This window comes from Rhinichthys klamathensis, unplaced genomic scaffold (genome assembly GCF_029890125.1).
Source record: "Rhinichthys klamathensis goyatoka isolate OS25496 unplaced genomic scaffold, OSU_Roscu_1.1 h1tg000281l_1, whole genome shotgun sequence".
In the NCBI taxonomy this organism is placed as follows: Eukaryota; Metazoa; Chordata; class Actinopteri; order Cypriniformes; family Leuciscidae; genus Rhinichthys; species Rhinichthys klamathensis.
The window spans coordinates 237,558-259,075 of NW_026606800.1; the positions used below are offsets into that span (position 1 = coordinate 237,558).

The 21,518-nt window shown below is 38.1% G+C and overlaps 1 protein-coding gene across 3 annotated transcripts in view; it reads left to right on the plus strand.

Annotated features, from left to right (window-relative positions):
* tfap2d (transcription factor AP-2 delta (activating enhancer binding protein 2 delta)) overlaps window positions 1–21,518 on the plus strand; it is a 63,088-nt gene that overhangs the window by 31,866 nt on the left and 9,704 nt on the right. Inside the window, exon 1 of one of the 3 annotated variants that reach the window (XM_056269300.1) lies at window positions 10,092–10,328. The exons of 1 other annotated variant lie outside the window; for it this stretch is intronic. Coding sequence is in view for 1 of the 2 variants with exons in the window: in XM_056269299.1 (XP_056125274.1) it covers window positions 21,457–21,495 (39 nt within the window). In the remaining variant the exon portion in view is untranslated. Of the gene's footprint in view, window positions 1–10,091; window positions 10,329–21,311; window positions 21,496–21,518 lie in introns of those variants that run through there. One more of the 3 variants, XM_056269299.1, reaches the window with a different exon arrangement.

Here is a 21,518-nt window from a genome sequence, read left to right on the forward strand (position 1 = left end):
CAGGTCAGGGACTGGGATGGCCATGACAGAAGCTTTATTTTGTGCTTAGTGACACATTTTTGTGTTAAAAATTTGTATGTTTGTTTTGGATAGTTGTCCTGATGGAAGATCCAGCCACGGCCCATTATAAGATTTCTAGCAGAGGCAGTCAGGTTTAAATTTTTTATCTGTTGGTATTTGCTAGAATCCATGATGCGATCTGAACAAGAAGTCCAGGACCTCCAGCAAAAAAACTAAATAGGCCCACAACATTAAAGATCCAGTGGTATGTGTAACCGTGAACATGGGGTACTTATTATCCCTGTTTGCACCAAACTGGTGGGTTTTCTGCCAAAAAGCTCTTTTTTTAGTTTCATCTGACCATAGAATCCGGTCCCTTTTGAAGATCAGTCGTGTCTGACAACTGAATATGCTGGAGTTTGTTTTTGGATGAGCGAGGAGGGGGATTTTCTTGAAACCCTCCCAAACAACATGTGGTGATGTAGGTTTTTTTTATTTTATTATAGTAATTGTTTTAGGCTTTCTGACCCCAAGACTCAACTTTAGCAAGATTCTCCAGCTGTGATCCTTGGAGAGTCTTTGGCCACTCAAACTCTCCTCCTCGCCATGCCTTAGGACAAATATATACTCACACGTCCATTTCCAGGCAGATTCGTAACATCTTTAGTTGATTGGAACTTCTTAATTATTGCCCTGATGGTAGAAATGGGAATTGTCAATGCTTTCGCTATTTTCTTACAGGCACTTTCTATTTTGTGAAGCTCAACAGTCAATTTGGCCTTTGTGTTTCCTCAAACTCCTGTGAAACAAGAAGTCATGGCTGGACATTTTCATGTTCTGATGCGCTAAAATATATATATATATATATTAATGGGAATATACTTCAGAGATCATAAAAACAATTCTAGGGGTGCCAATAATTGTGGCTAAGGTGTTTTGTAGAAAAACATTTATTTCATAATTTGAGTCCCCCCCCCCCCCCCCCCCCCACACACACACACACACACTTTTAATTCTTTTACTTAAATGAAAAGTTAGATTTTTGCTAATCTTTTTGAATGAAAGATCAACAGGATAAACAGTGCAGATTTATTTTTACAGCCATCTTTGATCATATTTACCAATAATTCTGACCACAACTACGTTTCTGATGCTTGAGAATTCTTCATATCATCTTTTCAGATTGTTACTGCAGTAATATTGTCACAGTCTGTGTGTGTGTGTGTGTGTGAGAGAGAGAGAGAGAGTTTAAACCCAGATTGACTGATAGAGGCTTCAGGGAATTTGCTCATGGCTTTTGCCTGTAACCTTTATATAAAACCTGGTTTTGATTTGAAACGTCTCACTGGCACCCGTGACACTGCATTTCAGGAATGAGTTTGCCGAGTGTTTCTGCAAAAGCCACGCGCGCATCTCGTCAGACAGTCGGCTGTTTAGGTTATCTTCCTCACATGGAGAAGCTGCGAGTTATCATGCTGTGTGTGAGAGAATGTGATATTGTCTCTGCGGCGAGTGGGAAGGTCTGCGCCGCGAAATTAGAATATCGGCTCCTGTGTTGTGACTGGCTTCTTTGAGCGAGCTCACCTGTGTGCTTCCTGCTCATTAGCATTCTCATGCATATTAATAAGGAGCAGAGGCGCAGCACGCCCTAGCTTGGCCGCAGGGCATCATGGGAGATTACTTGCATGCGTAATCCCGCTGGCTGGAGTTGGTCCAGAACTCCACAGCTGTCCGTCAAAGCGCAGGCGGGCAGAAGGGCATCAGGGTGTGGCGGGGCAGGGCAGTAAAGGGCTAGCGTTTAGCATGGGCTTAGCATTAGCTCATCTGGGATGAAGTCAGTCTCCTTTTGAATCGTAATGAGATCGCTTTCAGTTTTTTTTAAAGGCAGCTTTGCTGATTAGCTTCTATTTAGTTCAGAAATCTGCTCTCTAAATGTCTAAAACTAGTGATGTTTGCTCTCTGATGTATCCAACACGTAATTCAACCTGTTGACTTCTCAGATTCATTAGTGTAGGAAGAAGTGTAGTGCTAAACTATAAAAAATACGTTGCTGAGGCGATACAATCACTTTAATCGATTTTTTATAGAATAAGAATGAAGTCTCTTATTCTTATTTTAAAGCGGCATTTATTTGACCAAAAATACAGTAAAAACAGTAATATTGTGAAATATTAATACAGTTTAAAACAGCTGTTTTCTAATTGAATATATTTTAAAATGTAATATATTGCTGTGATCAAAGCTGAATTTTTTTAGCATCAGTCTTCAGTGTCACATGATCCTTCAGAAATCATTCTAATATGATGATTTTCTGCTCAAGAAACACTTGTTATTAATATCAATGTTGAAAGTTGTGCTGCTTCATATTTTTGTGGAAACAGTGATATCTATTTATTTTTTCAGGATTCTTTGATGAATAGAAAGTTCGAAAGAACAGCATTTATTTGAAATAGCAAACCTTTGTAACAATATAAATGTCCTAAATGTCACTTTTGATCTATTTAATAAAAGTACAATGTCTTAATATTTGTATTTATAATAAAAGTGGTCCATGCAATATATTTCACTTTCAAAGTTATATGACATGATATGAATCAGACTGAAGTCTTTTATGCTGGTTTTGCATCCCTTTTTGAAAGTTTTAGTTTCCATTCAGTGCAAATGCAAGGAAAAGAGTGACCAGCACAATTCACTAATCATATTTACAACTTTTTTGTTCCACAGAAGAAAGACAAGTCAGATGGTTTGGGAACGTCATGAGAGTGAGTAAAAAATATGTATTTCTATTAACTGTATAATGTAATATAAAATAATAAAATAATATGTGTTATGTTCACTCTTAGAAGAAAAGGTTCTATATAGAACCTTAAAGGGTTCAGGTGCCTCATATATATAAACCTTTAGGGCTTCATGTGATCGTTTTATGCATTAATTAATTAATTTTTATTTAATTAATTTTTTATTGTGATTCAATTTTATGAATTAAACAGCTCATAAACATACTTTATCACTAGAAAAAAAATCATGATAACAGGTCATAATTTAAGACATTTATCCATTTATAGAATCTTTTTGGCCTAAATGGTTATTTTAAATTGAGTCAAGAACCCTAGAGTTCCGTATAGAACCCCAATGATCCTTTTGTTTTTCTGGCTATTCCTTTAAATGTGATGACAAGTTGCTTCATTGCTCATAATGACCTACACACAAGAAGAAGCCAATTTCTTTCATAGTAAAACATCTCCATGTAAGGTTAACCAGCAGTGTCATCGGGGGAAGGAAACATGTTTTTCATTACAATTCATTTACTATGAAGAAATCAACAGCCATGTGGACCCCAAATCAAGTGTGTGTAGTTATTAAAGGGTTAGTTCACCCAAAAATGAAAATGATGTTATTAATGACTCACCCTCATGTCGTTCCAAGCCCGTAAGACCGGAACACAGTTTAAGATATTTTAGATTTAGTCCGAGAGCTTTCTGTCCCTCCATTGAAAATGTATGTACGGTATACTGTCCTTGTCCAGAAAGGAAATAAAGACATCATCAAAGTAGTCCATGTGACATCAGTGGGTTAGTTAGAGTGTTTTGAAGCATCGAAAATACATTTTGGTCCAAAAATAACAAAAACTACGACTTTATTCCGCATTGTATTGTCTTCCGGTTCTGTTGTGGATCCGCGTTCAGTGCCGCTGCTGACGTAAGACGCTGCTGACGTGTGTCTGGTGTGTCCGTGTATTCGGGTTCAAATAAATATGGCTGGGCAAAAAAATGCAAGTCTTCCTCTGTGTGGAAATCCTTAGACATGTTTGTGAAGATTGTTTAGTTTCCAGCGTGCGTCTCCCTCAGACTGTAAACGAAGCTCGGGCGCACCAGACACACGTCAGCAGCGTCTTACGTCAGCAGCGGCACTGAACGCGGATCCACAACAGAACCGGAAGACAATACAATGCTGAATAAAGTCGTAGTTTTTGTTATTTTTGGACCAAAATGTATTTTCGATGCTTCAAAACATTCTAACTAACCCACTGATGTCACATGGACTACTTTGATGATGTCTTTATTTCCTTTCTGGACAAGGACAGTATACCGTACATACATTTTCAATGGAGGGACAGAAAGCTCTCGGACTAAATCTAAAATATCTTAAACTCTTCCGAAGATGAACGGAGGTCTTACGGGCTTGGAACAACATGAGGGTGAGTCATTAATGACATAATTTTCATTTTTAGGTGAACTAACCCTTTAAGCTATAGCCTTCATGAATCATGTCTGAGAATACATAACAGTTAACAGTGTGTTAATCACACAGTAGTAAAAGTTCGTAAAAATCGGCCACAATGAACTATAAATGTGAAATAATTTTCGGTATTGGTGTTTTATCTGTATTTTGAATTCCGCATTGCATTTTGTTGTGTTTTAGGGTTAATGGAAATGTCCGTAATATTACTGGATAATGTCCTGGCAAAAGAAAATTACCAGTACATTTTCTGTTTTTATTCTCTACACATGAAATCATAATCGACCCCATTTATTTGCTTTCTTCATGCATGTTCAGTCTAATTGTGAGCAGCTCATTAATGCATGTTGTTCCAAAGACAAAAATGTCTTTGAAGTCTTTCAGTGCATGAAACTACTTTTCTTTTCAGCCGACGCCACAAGCTGTGTTTTAAAAGGTATACATTCAGATCTGACTGCATTCTGGTACGCAACACCCACTTTTCATCATCCAATAAGTTCCCAGTAGATAAAATCAAGTCCGTCCCTATACCTTTTTTCTCATTGACATTGAGCATTCGGCTTCTCTTGAAAATATTACATCACAGAAGTGAAATTGGTTGCAAATGCTGATTCATGTTGACTCGACGTTCTCTAGCCCTAAACGTTGTCTCCATTCATTTGCTCAGTTATCTAAACGGAGCCAAATTAAAGATGACATATGTAAGATTTTATAATGATAAAATACATTCTCTTAACCCAGTTTATAGTTCATTGACCACTATCAGGCCTTGTTCACACTAATACATTTTCGTTTGAAAACGCATCTTTTCTCTCCATTTTGGCCTTCCATCCACACTGAGAAGGCGTTTTTAGCAACGAAAACGCTCTCCAAAGTGAATACATTTGAAAACGCTGTTTTCATGTTGTATTGTGGACTGAGAAAACTGAGGTATTTAAAAAACGATGAAGTAAGTTTAGTCATGTGACGCATATTTAACCCATAGATATTCATGTTTATACCGGTATTGTGCCTGTTCTGTGCTATTAACTTTCACACAGTTGCTAAAATATGTTACTTTGCACTAGAGTTCTCAACGGGCCTGAAAATTACAACCCGACCCGACCCGGCCCGTGGCTTTTAAAGCCCGGACCCGATGTAACCCGACACATCAACATGAATTATCTGCCCGACCCCGACCCGCGGCCCGACGCCACCCTTTTGATCGGTGAGTGATGTATGTAGAATGACTGCTGCGCTTGACGCAGAGAGAGAGAGAGCCCCGCGCACTCTCACGTCTCACACATTCCGCCCATCCAGCTGACATAAACCACATTTCAATAAACGAAAAAAACTATCCAGTGATTAAATGTTTTCTGTATTGACGCAAATTTTGTGCGATGTCCTAAACTGCCGAGATAATCACACAACGTGTCGCGCCGCCCCTGAGCAACGGTGATTTCACCTGCAGCAAGTTTACTTTTCACCAACTCCATCTTCTTCTCCGGGCTAAAGGCGTGCACGCAGCGGCGTCAGGTCTGCCCTCGCGTCGCGATGCACGTTGCATGCAGCAGCCAGACTTTCTTTACAGTGAACAGCAGCGATGAATAATAAATGTTTTTTTTTTCACTGTACAATTCAAAAGATTAAGCCCAAGGTCCGACCCGACCCGAGTCATTTGCAAATATTTTCGACCCGAACCCGCGGGTCCCGTCGGGTTTGTCGGGCCGACCCGACCCGTTGAGAACTCTACTTTGCACACTTTTCATATCACAGTCCTGCAAAGATGACAAAAAATTCACTCGCATTTGCTGTCCTGCGGCAAAACTTGAGAGCAGTCGCGTTTTAGACCAAACATATAATGGTGAGTGAGTGCGATCTGGACGCATCAGTGAACTGGTGAGGTATTTTGCTAAATAAAATGATCCTGCCAGTAGAATTGCGTGATAACTTTATTATGTCTGTCCCATCTGTATCATCTCAGTGAGCTTTTATGAGGGTTTAAGCATGCGCTGTAAGGTGAATTTTATTGTTTTTCGACGTTTGAGTGTGGATGAGTAACTTTTGGAAAAAAGTTGGGAAAAAAAATGTTTGAAAAGGCTGGTGTGGACGGAGAGCGTTTTGAAACGAAAACGAATCTATCCGGATTAATGTAGACGTAGCCTTTGTATGTCATCAATGGGTTTATCTCTCCCAAAAGTGTAAACATTGAGCCCCACTAGCCACCATCATTCAAAACTTGGAGAGCGGGTCCGCTCAGATCTGTCAATCTCTTCCCAGCTCAACCTATAGTGTGAGTCAAGTCATCTTCATTTATATAGTGCTTTTAACAATGTAGATTGTTCCAAAGCGGCTTTACAGTGATAATAGGTAAATAATAAATTAAAGTAACAGCTTGTTTTGGCTTTATGGCAGCCCTAGAATTAAGTTATTTTCCAGTTAAAGGTGCAATGTGTAAAAATTTTAAGTATCTATTAACAGAAATGCAATTTCACATCCATAACTATGTTTTCAGTGGTGTATAAAGAACTTAATAAACCGTAATGTTTTTATTACCTTAGAATGAGACATTTATATCTACATAACCGCGGGCACCCCCTTCTATGAAGGTCGACATATTGTGACGTCATGTTTCTACCGTTTTTCCCTTGTCAGTGGTGTAAAATATGTAGTTGGATTGTTTCATGTAACTTAGTTCTTCTCCCTCGCTGTGTTATGGCTTTGCTATGTGGGGATAAATGTGCTGGTTACGTTCGTGAGACAGCTGATTAGTACTCTTGTCATTGACCGTAAAACAGAATGTTACAGGAATCACCAACCCATCGATCGCGGTCGACAAGTCGATCTTGGAAGCATTTTAAGTCGATCGCGAAGAGTTTTCAAAATCAGAGAAAAAAGCCTATTGTGTGTAGTAAATGGTGTCTAGGGGATGCGGAGGCGCGCACCTTTGGGCTCATGCGAGTTTAAACAATACTTTACGCTTTAACCAGCTCAGCCACAGTCACAGCTCATATTTAGCCAGCTAAACTTTTACTACCCTGTTAGAAAAAATATATAGTTGCATAGTTTCATGTGGTTCTTCTCCCTCGCTGTATTATGGGTTTGCTATCTGGGGAGAAATGTCCTGGTTACGTTCGTGAGACAATCAGCTGATTATTATTATTATATTATATATTAAGACCCTTGGTCCTCACCTGACTATGGCTTTGTAAACTTTATCCATGATGTGGTTTATAATGGACTGTGGTACAGAAACAGTGACAATGTTGCACACTCTTGGCTTACTCTGGCTATTCTCTGCTGTCTCAGACGACGATATGTTTGTCCCGTTTTAGCCACCGTAGCTTCTTCGAAAGGGAGGGGTTAGCAGTGGGCTGAGCTATTAGTGCAACTCGCAACCGAACCGCTAGATGCCGCTAAAAAATACACACTGCACCTTTAAAGTTAGTTTTGATTGATTCTCTTCCGTCACAACGATCATTAGTTATTAACTTAGGGGCCGCTAACACGACACCGTTTTAACAGAAAACTCTTAAGTTCTCTCTACGCAAACTTTAAAAACGTGAACCTGTGAGAACGCTGACAGCGTGCACATGCGCATTAAGAGTTCATTCTATAGATAGTGAGTGTATGGCGTGGCTACTGTAGCAGGCGGAGCCAGAGGGTGTTTAGACATGTGGGACCACCATGCATTACATGGAAAAAGACGTTCAGATTCGGGCACAGGAGTGGAAGCCAAATTTTGCTGCATTTAGATTACACAGGTCATGATCATATCAAAGCGAACAGGGCATTGAGTTGCAACGCCCTAATAGACGCTTTAATACAATATCATCATACACCCGTTCAGAAAGAAAGTTTATAATGTTTACTTTGATGTGTCCAGTGTAGACAGTTTCAAATAGTTGTGGCACGTCATGCCAAAAATGCGCCCGGTGGAGAAAAAATGCACTCAAGGCAGCGTTAGCTTACTCAATAGTTTACTCATGACACATAGCAACACATCTAAAAGTATTGCCAATATGTTGCTGCTTTTACCTGTGAAGACATGCTTTAACAAACACCTGTAAGAGCTGGAACTACATACTTCACCTTAAAGGGATAGTTCACTTTGAAATAAATTTTTGTTATGTTTTAGCTTACCTCAAGGGCATCCAAGATGTAGGTGTCTTTGTTTCCGCAGTAGTTTCAATTTTGATATTTTTAGGTTAAACCGTTCTTGTCTGTCAGTCATATAATGCAGGTCTATGGTCACCACCTCAAAGAGCATGCACAGAGAAGTCCAAATTAAACATGATTTAATGACTAGTAAATGTAATTAATTTAATGACAGTTTGTGTGAGAAAACGAACAGCATTTATATTGTTTTTACCTCTTGTAACCACAGCCACGTCCAAGTGATCTGAGGGCGCGGGCGCTTCGGACTTTTCTGGCAAGCGCCGGAAGTGATCTCTGGCGTGTGTACGTCACTCATACAATTGTTTTTGTTTTTTTAAATTGTTTTCTTTTACGACGGTTTAAACATCCCGGATAAGCGCAAATTAGTACCATTTTAATTAGCCGTCTTACCTACAATCTCTGTTCTGTGTAAACAATGAGTGACGTACACGCGCGAGAGATCACTTCCGGCGCTTGCCGGAAAAGACCGAAGCGCCGGCGCTATCAGGTCACTTGGACGTGGCTGTTTACAAGAGGTAAAAACGATATAAAAACTGTTCGTTTTCTCACACAAACCGCTCGTTTCGTGTCTAAGGCCATCAATGTGTACTTACATTTACGAGTCATTAAATCATGTTTAATTTGGACTTCTCTGTGCATGCTCTTTGAGGTGGTGACCATAGACCTGCATTATATGACTGACAGACAAGAACGGTTTGACCTAAAAATATCAAAATTGAAACTACTGCGGAAACAAAGACACCTACATTTTGGATGCCCTTGAGGTAAGCTAAAACATACCAAAAATTAATTTCAAAGTGAACTATCCCTTTAAGTAAAATCCAGAGAAGAGATGATTGCTGTATTATTTAACTTCTTCCCTGCCAGCTGCCAGCCACCACCAGCATTTTAAACCATTTTTCATTCACATTTAATCAGGTTTCATGGCCATCAGAATATTTAGTTGATTGAATATCTGAACAAGCAATATATCAAAAGAAAGAACAGACCTTCTGCTTTTGAACAAAAACAACTTTTAATGTTTTAGTTTAGCTACATGCATTCATGGGTTTCATAAAACAGACACAATTTTAACAAAAAGCTGAGAAAATAGCGTTTCCGTCAAAGACTTCATCCGGATTGGATTCAGAATGATGATCAAAACACAGATGGAGTCGATCGAGTCCATCAACACCCTCAAAGCTTCACAGTCCTGTATCTTATTCTCGGTCAACTTTTCATTCAGTAACATTAGGCAGTTTTGATTTATACACTGTTTAATGTTGATGATCGCGTTATTTTACATCGCTTGTTTCTGCTTCTGCTTCTCCTGTGTTTTCATCAGGAGATTCTGTACTCTTTCAGAAGGTGTGTAATAGCGCCCCCTACCACATAACAATGAAAACACGGAAAGCCGGAAAATTCCATCAATGGCGGCGGGGAAAGAGTTAAGGTGGGTGTGTTTCAACTGTGTTTATTCATCAGTGTGTATCTCTTTGGTGCAGAAATGAGATCCCACATTTGCTGGAAACTGAATGTTTGGAATGAAGTGTTGCAGAAGAGCAGTATTGATCTGTCCTTTTCCAGCACTATTAGTGTTTCCACATCATCAGATGTATGAAAGTGTATGCCAGATATATATGTGTGTGAGAGAGAGAGAGATAGAGTGAGCGGTGGGGAGCACAGTGGGGTTCACCTACTGTGTGAATACTAATTCAGCTCTCTTGGCAGGTCAGGGTCCCTCTCCTCTCGACATTTACCCATCTGCACCGCAGCACACACTCTCACACTCAGCTCCTGTGGATTACCTAGGCCGCAGGACAGAGCCGTTTCTATGGAAACCTCATAGCAGGCCGCATGAGTTAACCGTACACCTTGTAAAGTCTCTCCTGTTGGTGTGTGTGTGTAAAGCACACAGCGCTGGGTGAACTGCGCACCGACCTGCCACTCAGGTAATTATTGTACTCTTTAATGAAAGACAGAAAGTCTTGTGTTCTTTTCCTGAAGATGGTTGTATAGTAACGTTTATCAGTGGCTAGATCACACCTGTAAAACAGCTCAGAGAAACACTGGATTCACATGTTTCACTCATTTCAATTGCATTAAGCTGTCAGACAGGACACTATTGTTCAAAAGTCTTTCCAAGGCTGCATTTATTTGATCAAAAATGCTTAAAATAGTAATATTGTGAAATATTATTAAGATTTAAAATAGATGTTTTCTATTCGAATATATGTTAAATGTAATTTATTCCTGTGATCAAAGCTGAATTACTCCAGTCTTCAGTGTCACATGATCCTTCAGAAATCATTCTAATATGATGATTTGCTGCTCAAGAAACATTTATTCTTATTATCAATGTTGAAAACTGCTGCTTTATATTTTTCTAAAAAAAAAAAAAAAAACCTTTTTATAAATGAAAGTTCAAAGAACAGTATTTAATTGAAAAAGAAATCTTTTGTAACATTATAGATGTTTTTTGTTTTCACTTTTGATCAATTTAATGCATCCTTGCTAAATAAAAGTATGAATTTCTTTCATAAAAACAAATTACTAACCTCCCAACTTTTGATAGTGTACAATACTATATTCCCAAGTTTAATCAACAACATTTGTGGCATTATGTTGATTAACATTAATCACCACGTGTCCCTCCTTTTCTTAACAAATTAATAAATAATGAAAAGAAAATCTGGGGTTAAAGTGAGGCACTTACAATGGAAGCTATCTGTAAATGTTGAAATAATCAGTTTCAATAGTGAACCCACAAGATGTAAACAATAGGATTGTTATGATTATGTTTTTAGTATAAAAACAATCAATTTCTACACTTTTCTGGGTGAAATTTGACAACTTCGTCTCCATGACAGTGCAATGACGTAAAAACCCCAAAGTCCCAAAACGGAAAAATGATGGTTCAAACAGCTTTACAACTCAAATAATACACACATTTAAACAGAAAACAAAGTGCATTTATCAAATTAGGTCACATTTTAAATCCTCCCAAAATTGGCCACGTTTACTTACACTGTAAGCGCCTCACCGTAAAATATTTGTAAAGAAAAGGAAGGACAAGTATATATTTTATACTTAAATATTCCTTTTAAATAAGTTCACATTACAGTGCATTTACATAGTATGGTATTTATTATACGAATCAGGGTGTGAAAAGTATGCAGTTACACATATTGTTATTGTACATACGTTAGGATACAGTTGATTACACAAAATATTACAATACACAATCACAGTTTAATTACAGAGTTCATGTTACAGTGTGGAATTATACAGTTTTTGTTATTGTAGATGATTACGTGAGCATTTAATGTTACATGAACATCGTGATATACTGTGAAGTAAAACCCAACAGGTAGCTGCAAAACTAAACCAAGACCGTTGGTGCATTTCATGTGATGACAACAGTAATGAGAACAGGAAAACGGACATACTCTGAAGACGGAAGTTGTCATTTTCAGCCATCTGATATTGTGTGTCGAAGTGCTTATCAGAAGCGGTGTTAATGTCTATACGAGACAGGGTGTATTACAGGGTATCTGACATTGAGTGTGCGCTTGTGTGTGTGTAGGTTACCATTTGATTGACAGGTGAGCAGAGTCTCAGTGCTCTGGGCTTCATAATCAGCAGCTTTATTCCGAGCACAAAGGATTGTGGGAAGAGAGGGATGAGAGAAGCCGAGAAGTGCAGAATAGTAAAATTCCCGGAGGAGAGGAGGGGTTGCCTTCCCTCCTTTGTTTATTTCTTTGCTTTCCTTTGAACAGGTTCTCAGTGTGTGTGTTTTTGGGAGCGCAGGTAGTGTATTTGGTGTATTTTTGAGTATGTGCACTTCTCTGTGTGTGTATGTGTGTGTTTTTTGAGAAGAGTGTTGTTCTCATTATGACTGATAGATCAAACGCTCGATTAATTTCTGAGCACGTCTTCCTGGTGCTGTTGCTCCAGCTGTTCAGTGCTGCGCAAACAGCCTCTCTCTGATTGGACGAACTCTTAGTCAGTCAATCAAACGTGGGTGTGTCCAGGTGGAGGGGGGGGCTTGGGGATATTTTTGTATCTGAGATGTTTTTCCTGCATTATTTTATTGTTTCCTGATTGTTTTTTGTTCAAGTTGATCAAGTTTTTTTTAAAAGAACATTCATCTGGATATGTAGGGGTGGGCGATATACCAGCAGACATGATTAACTGGTAGAAATGTGTCAACTGGTAGAGATTTTGGACTATGTCTCTATCGCGGTTACGCTCACTTCACGTGACATTGCTATGCCGTCACGAAAGCGTATCATTTGAATGTGTTTTTAAGCATTGCATTGTGATTTTAAACCATTGAAGCGCAATAAGCAGCGAAAGACAACTCCTTTCGTATATATGTGTGGCACGTAAAGCCGCTCTTCATAGAACACGTTTTTCCATTCCACTGCACTACTTTGCCATTGTTTTTCAATGTAAACATGTGCTAGACTGACGTATTTAACCATTGCACGAGATGGAATCCCAGTTTAACTGATTTATTCAAAGGAGTTTTGCATATGTTACTTCACAAATGTGTGGTCTATAATAAACAAAATAGAAACAAAGAAAACAGTTGTCATTATATATCAGTAAATGATACAAACATTCAGTTGTTAAGTAATATATAAATTAACATACATGGGTCAACTGCGTGCTGATTATAATAAAATAATAAAGTAAACAATGACACGCAGATTGCACAATCGTTGCGTATGCTCAATATTACAGCAGCAGTAAACATACAATGTCATCAAATTCGACATTTTCAAACAATATTGAACAAACCGGGTGATCTGTAACTAGGAAGTGAATATAATATCTTATAACCTAATATAACAATCATTTAGAACTCAAAGTCTAATATGAAAGCGTTTTGGTTTCACTTTGTGACGCAGTTTAAAATGCATTCAGTTTACGAGCTAATCTCGACATTCAGAACAATAATATCAATAACAAAGGCGAAATATATGCGAGAACTCACCCGTAATCATTTACGCACTGAGAAAAAACATATACATAGTTGAATAACAGACCAGCCGGCCTGATTTGTAACTCAGCTGCCGATTTTGCATGTCCACACCTTGCTGATCGCTGTATAATACGAATCACTCAGGGGGCGTGTTTAGGGCTTTCTCACAGCTGCTTTCAAGTTAAAAGAAGTTCAACGTTTAAAAAACGCGTCTCTAGACCGTGTGCTTTTTTTTTTTTCGTTCCACTGACCTGCGTCTCTGTGTGAACCGGCCCTTATGGACCTTATTCAGAGCAGCGCCATGACAGGTATGAAAGCGAGGCTGTGAGGGGGATAGACTTACCGTGTTTTCAACGCCATCCGCTTTAAAAAAGCTGTATACAGCTCCTAGATCACTTACAATTTTCCACAGCTCGTCATCTGGAGATTTTTGTCTCCACTGAAATGCTTGGAAAGATATTTTTGCAGTGTTTCGTCAGCAGAACAATCCAGAAACACATTCAATTACAGTAGGCCTACAACCCACTGAAGAGATGTATGTATGTCTTTCCCTCGCAGCCTCGCTTTCATTCCCATTAGAAATGAAAGATGGCGCTGCTGTGAATACACTGTAAAAAATCTGATCTATAAGTTATGACAACGTATGTTTTTACATTGCTTTAACTCATCAAAACACGTTAAGCTATACAAGATTCAACTCATTTTTTAAGTCAGTTCTCACGTCAACGTCAGTTTTCAAGTCAACGTAATTTAAGTTGAAATTGACTTAAAACAAGTTGATTGTACTTAAAAAATGTATGAATGGCAGTCTAATAAACCTTCTGCTGTCTGTCATTAATGTTAATCAAACAACAAAAGTGAGGAAATCTCTGACTGCTCTTGACTGAATCACTTTTGTAACTTTAATAAGAATAAATGTATATTTAATTTACACATAAGACTATGCAGGGTTTTTTATACATTTTATTACTTTATACAATTGATGTAGTATTTCTTTTTTCTAGTGCTCTAAGTTTTTCAGGTCTATTTAATTTGTTTCTTTGTTATTGTAGTTTGTTGTCCTATTGCTTGTAAATAGTTTTAACTTATGTTTTAACTTAGTTGTCACTTATTTTATCACTGACTGTTTACTTGACTTATGCAAGCGTGAGTTTTTATTTATTTACTTTTTTACTGAGTTTTTTATGAAACTGCAATTGGTGACAAATAATAAAATTTCAGTGGCATCAAAAGTTTTGATATAAAACCTTCTTCACAGCAAAAACAACTATGTGTGTTATCGATCGTAATATAAAATTACTAATTTCGTGTTGTAAGAATTTGGTCATATTGACCCCCTCCCCCTATTGGTTATGTGGAATTTATTTTAATTTAAACTCCAATTTTAATCAGTTGTAGAAACTGCATATTTGCAAACACATGCAGTCTTCCTACGAGGTTACGCACTTTTTAAGTTAAACATTACTATTTCTTCCTTGGATTAACCACTTTTGCTGTTATTATTCTCATTTTGTAAGTTGTTTTGGATAAATGAATAATTGTAAAATGAAGTAAATTTAGCACTGGACCATTAGTGAGTTGATGCTACACTGTAAAAAAAAATGTGTTCATTCAACTTACATTTTTTAGTTATCTTTTTGCTTTGACTCAGTTAAGTTTTATTGACTTAATCTACTAAGTATTTTCAACTTAAAAAGTTTAGTTGACATAATTAAAATAGTTGACCCAACAACTTATTTCAAGTAACCTGGACTTGTAAATTCAGAAACTACAAGTTGTATCAACTTACAAAATTACATTGAAACAACTAAAATGCGGAATCATTTTTTACAGTGATACCGCTGCTCAAACTTTCCCACCTCTCCGGGCCGCTGTGTTCCCAGTGAAGGTGTTATTCAAGCCGGCGTTCCTCAGAACTGCTGCTGAAACTCATTTACTTCAGCTCCAGGAAGTAAACAGCATCTCTGCTTTTTCTTTTCTCTCTTTCGTCAGATCTACTTAGTATGTTGAGAATGTTCCTTGCCCGTCAGTCTGTTTATCTGTCTTTTCATTGCAGCTCTCTTTCCGTTTCTGTCTGTCCATCCATGTGTTTCTGGAAGGATTTCACAATGAGAAACGTTTCAAGTGATTGTTGCTTAGTAAACGCCAGCTTCGGGTGATTGTTAATAAACAGAAACGGGAATAAAACCCAAATCATCCAAGTAAAAGTTTGTTGTTATAGGCTTTGACCTTCTAACTCGCTCTTCCCAGAGTTTACCCGCTTAAACGATGCCATGTTTACTAATATTAACAATATCCCTGCCTGTCTGTCTTTCTCAGCGTGTTCAAGTGTCGTGTATGTGATTTTTCTCTTGTTTTGGCTGCTGATTAAGCTCATATCCATAAACAAAACGACCTCGTTTAACAGATTACAAAGGAATTACACGATCAAAGAGCAAAAGTCAGGATGTATAAGAGAGTGGGAGAGAGAGAGAGAGAGAGTGTGTGAGTGAGGAGATTGCTTGTGTGTGAGACACAGAGAGAGAGATACACCTCTTGCCCTACTCTATCTGATATCGGAATCCATTTTGTGCTGAATGAACGTAACAGCTAATCCCGCCCTCTGGTACAGGCCTGAGGGTCTCTGACACTCTCACACACACACACACACACTCAGCAGACACACTGTGGATTTACATGCATTCAGATAACCATCATTTTGTTGCATTCCAACATGTTTTTATAAATGCACTGTTTTGTGAATGAATACTGACGTTCTTGCACTAAATATGATGTATCTGTGTGTGTCTGAGAGGATGCACTACAATAGTCACTAAGTTTACGTTTAAGTTTATTTGACGTATAGCATCAAAATCAACTTCTTTGACATGAGTATGCCACGTGAATACTATCCATTCGAATTGGATTTCAGTCTAATAGTGTTGCCATTTGAACTGGTTTAAGCTGAATCAGATTTCAGTGGTTTTGAACTGGACACATTCTTCATGGCAGATACTGTACTTTATGGAAGCTAAACAGTAAATAAAGTATACTCTTTTTAAAATAAAGGCTCCTAAAGAAGGTTTTTGCAGTGATGCCATTTTTGGTTCTTTTAGTGAACGGCTGTTAAGAATGTGTTAAGAATATTTTAAAAATATAAAGAACCTTAATCCACTAGAACCTTTTGTGGAATGGAAAGATTCCATGGATGTTAAAGATTCCTCATGGAACGATCGATGCCAATAAAGAACTTTTAGTTTTAAGAGCGTAGAACAACTTTAACCGTCAAGGGTTTGTGTATTTTATGGTGGTTTACTGATATATGTCATAATTAATGTTGAATTAGCTGTGACCTGCTTTACTGTCGCTGTAAAGCTTTTAATAAATGTAGGTTGGATTATAACTTTAGGAATTTCTTTATAAACAACTACTGTTTTAATTATAGTTTTTGTTAGCTTGTTGAATGACCTCTGCTAAGATAGATAAGTAGAAGAGATCTAACGACAGTTAATCTCAATTATTAGATGAAATTGGGTCTAGATTAAAAGAATCAAACTATCTTCAGTCACTAAAATGGCCATTCAACAAAGCAGGCTGTTCATGTAATTATAAGTGAGTTTCCTCACTGTAGCTCTGCCTCTGGTGAACATAATGAAGTATTGATCCATTTTCATGCCGAAATTGGACTTTAATATGACTTTTGCTGGTCAACTGCACAGGCTGTCCTCCTCAGGTTGGGGTATTTTTTTAATTTTGAGATGAATCCCATTTTAACACATAAAGGGCTTTTAAATTAAGAGGTGGTGTATTTGAGAACTGCTGTGGTTATGTCCAGTGTTGGAATGATTCGTGCATTGCTCTAAGACTGACCGGAGCGTCGCTTATCCAGAAGTTTGTTGAGTTCACCGGACCGTAACGCTCTGTTTGTAACGGACCTTTGACTCGGAACTAATGAGACGGAAACAAACGATGACAGAAGTTAAATACTATGTCATCGAGCAGATGCTCAGATGTAGAATTTAATATTTTAATTTGTCAGAAATTTCGACACTTCTTTTAACTGAATAGGCCTAGCCTATATTTTTACATAGCATCAAACTTTTTTATGTTGGCTGCATTTTATTAGCAAGGCCTATATAAATTAGCTATTATTATTAAAGATGTATATTAGAATATGAACATTTTGAGGCCTTCATTACTTTTTTGTGACTTTTTGTTTGTGTGCGTGCATGCGTGTGTGTGTGTGTGTCAGGGGTCTACCGTTATTTTGGCAGATTGCTCATTTTAATTAACGCTCATTTTGCGCGCATCTGGCACGTGTCTAGATTTAAATTAATTTTTAAGATTCCGTTTAGTTCACTCAAGGAAAAATAATACACGGACGGTCAGTGTTGTTTGTTGAATGAACGAATGAATGAATTTGCAGTTGGTCATTTGTCAAGACATCTCGGCACATATTTTGACAGATAGGAGACGGGAGAGAAGCTGCTATACCGTTATTAGAGAGTGTAAGTAGGCCTAGTTAAAATCCTACTAACAGCTTAACTGACAGTTTAATCTTTCACTATTATTGATTCTACTTGGGAATCTAACGAAAAGCACCAAACAATCCAGCCGGAGGCCTATTCGTGTGTTGTTTGAGGTAAATTTAGAGTCTAATCATGTAAGCCTATTGTCTACTCTAGCCTACTTGTCAAACATAAAGTTTGACGTTATAAATGTAGCTTACACTGTTGAATGAAATTAACCAAATATCTCGAGTTTTTGTCCCAACAGAGTGAAAATTAATTTAGTGCACTTCATTAAATACACCACGCGCTGAAACTGACGCTGTGCCCCTCCCCCTCCAAATCTATTAGCATATAAAACTGTGTGTGTGTGGTAAATGTAGGTCACATCGATGAGGACTGCATACTTTGTAATTAGAATTATCTGGTAAACACCTTATTCCGTGTTTTAGTGAAAGCTGAATAGCCGTTACTTAAAGGACGCCGACACCATATTGAGCCTCGAACTAGATGAACTTCATTTGGCCACTTGTCAAACAAACGTTATTGTCAACATAAAGCGGCTATAGCCTAAGTTTAATTAAAATATTTTGATTGTCTGTATCAAATAGCCTATGCTTTCCAGATCCACGGCACTTACACTAAACAAGTCAAATGTGGACAACCCCACATTTAAATTTTTGAAATACAATTTTAAACCCAACGGTTGGGTTTGTCCATATTTGACCCAAACATGGGTTGAAACAACCCAGCATTTTTTTTTTTATGTAGCCTATAATTTAATAAGGAACGTTCTTAGAAGCTTTTTGACATTTTCGATTTTTTTAAATATTTTTTTTAGATATAGGCTAAAGTCTGTTTTTTGTCAGCAAGTTCAATAAGCAGAAGTGACTTTTGAACGATCATATCCAGCAATTTAGCATTTTAGCTAGCTGATCTGCTCATAGATTAACCATCGTGAAATTTGCTAAATGTTGGATAAAACATTTGGATAAAAACACCATGTTTACACAGATATTGATATTAGTCTTCATGATTTCTATCAGTGTTTTCGTCTTAAAAACCTTTCTTCATATTTATATGTTTGAGTGTCGGCCAAAACATTTCGATCTTCCATGTTGATATGGTTTGAAATTAATTCAGGCTTTTATGAGTCACCAGTCTTAGCTTATGATTGTTGCTGTTCTTTATGATCTGGTGGCAGCCAGCTGCCAGTCACAGTTTGGGACGCTTTTAATCCAATGTTAAATCAATTACAGTCAACTCTGGGCCAAACTTGGACACCTCCTCTAAAGTTTCATTTTGCATCTGTTATTTTTAGTTCTAATTTTCCATGGATTGGTGGCGGATTTACGTGGTGAAACGATCTCGAGAGCATCCAGACCTAACAGATGGACTCGAGCCCTGACCGGTACAGCGTGCATATGTGCATCCGCTGCTGTGCGCGTTAAGCCCTATTAAGACCGTCTACCGTGCAACTGGTGCTTCTCTCAATCCCGCGAGCTCTCGCAGACTACACAAGCGAAAGCTTCTAATCCCTCACGTGAGAGGACAGGTTCTCTCGCGCTCACATCGTGTAATTTACAGTCTGCCTGGAGGCCTTAGATATATATCTGAAACCAGACCGTGTTATTTAATAAGAGCCTCCTGCTGGGCGATTCATATCCACCGTCACCTCGAGACCTTTACAGTGCATTTACAGCACAACAACTAGCTCTTTTTACTCCACTATTCTGTTTTTAGTTATATAGCCTGTATTAAAAATCACTATGATTTTATTAGCTTAGCTGATAGCCTAGGCCTACATTGTGCCATGTTAATCTGAATTCGTCCTGGTCTTCTTGGATCATATAGCCTATTTATTTTCCTTTCTGTTTTGTTTACCAGAGAGAGAGAGAGAGGTCAATGATGTAGGCCTGCTAGCTCAATAATGTGTCTACTTAAAACAACATCAGTCGTTTTAGCTCGCCCATTAAATGAAAATAAAATGAGGCTTCCCTGCTCTCACGTTGTTTTTCGAGTAAAACATTTATGAAGCGAAATACGTCAGTATATGTGTATGTTTGTGAGAGGATCCTCCCTTTGCGCTCGAGGCGTCTCCGTGCGCCCTTCTCATGCACGAGGGCGCGAGCCCGCGGTAATGGCGGTAATTTGGGTTAAATAAAGGGAGCATCAGCTTTTTAAACACTTAAAAACGGCCAAACCTCTAGCAGACACCAAAACCTTAAGAGTTGAGTATTTTGCTGCTGGGGAGGGAGGAGACATTCAGAAACACTGAGAACGAGTGGGACTCACTTAAACGCACACTCACATTTGCACATGAGCAAAAGTCTTTCCCATGAACTGTTAAACCTCATTAGGCAACATATAGCCTACAGTTATTAATATTTCGGACCTTTATCACAGGCTGTGGGTAATATGGGTGTCCGTGTCTTGTCATGCACCTGTGTGGTTCTTAAAGCATAAATTTGACCGACATGCTGATTTAAGCGAAGACCCCCCCATGCGCGCTCGTCTCATCATCCTAAACGTGCACAAAATACTTCCAGCGTGGGTCAGACCGTCACTGTCCCGGTTCGGTAAACGACAGAACAGAAACAAATTGGCTGCAAGAGGATTAAACTGAATCATAAGTGACCAGAGAGCACCGATGTGTTCCAAAGCCATTGCTAAAATATGAAAGTATCAAAATACTAAATGAATTGGGCTAAAAAATAAATGAATAAATAGTGTGGTGTATTTAAGGTAGGCTACAACCGATAATAAAGAGGTAGGCTATAAATAGGCTATTTCTTTAAAATAGCATTAAAACAGTCTTTAAATGATTCGTACATTCAATATTATTCTGCTGTGTAATGTTTTCACAACATTATTTCCAAACGAATTTTTCCATTAAAAAAAAATGCTTTGTGTGATGATAATTAAGACAAATTAAAGGGAAATATTCGTTCTACCATGAACTGCACTTAAATTAAATTTGCTTTCATGCAACGTGTCTATCATTCAGTTAAATGGAAATTAAAATGTTTAATAAAACCGAATAAAATCACACTATAAACAAGTGAAATAACGAAACATAATGTTTAATCGTGCAATCATAATTACAGTGATAATACACCGAGTTAAACTTACGTGTTTGTTGGGGGGAAAAATCCAAAAAGCAGGTAAAAGGTAAAGCCGCGAGGAAAACAGAGACAAATAAAACTGGCCCTTCTACAGAAAGCACTAACGACCTTAAAGAAATGTCCACAAAAATCATCAAAAATGTTGAAAGCGCACTTGGTTCCTTATTAGGCGAAGATACAATATTTATTCCGTGTCTCCAGGGATGAGGCTGCTCTCTCTATTGTCCTCCCTTTCCTCAATGCTGATGCTTAATTTTCAAAACTTCTATATTACCAAGGGACCTACGACATCAGCCGGAGAAATACCCAGCAAGTACAAAATCCGAGCCAGGGAGCGCTTTGTGCAGAGGGGAGGCATTTCAGCCGCTTTTACCGACTGCGCGAGGCGACATTTCATTTTCACGCGCTATTTTGGGGATTTTTTTTTTTCTTTCATTCGTCCAACAGCGCGAGGAAATCGAGTTATTGGATCGCGAGAATGTCAGCCACATTTCCGGGACTGGTGCACGATGCGGAGGTATTTAAATTAATTTCTTATCA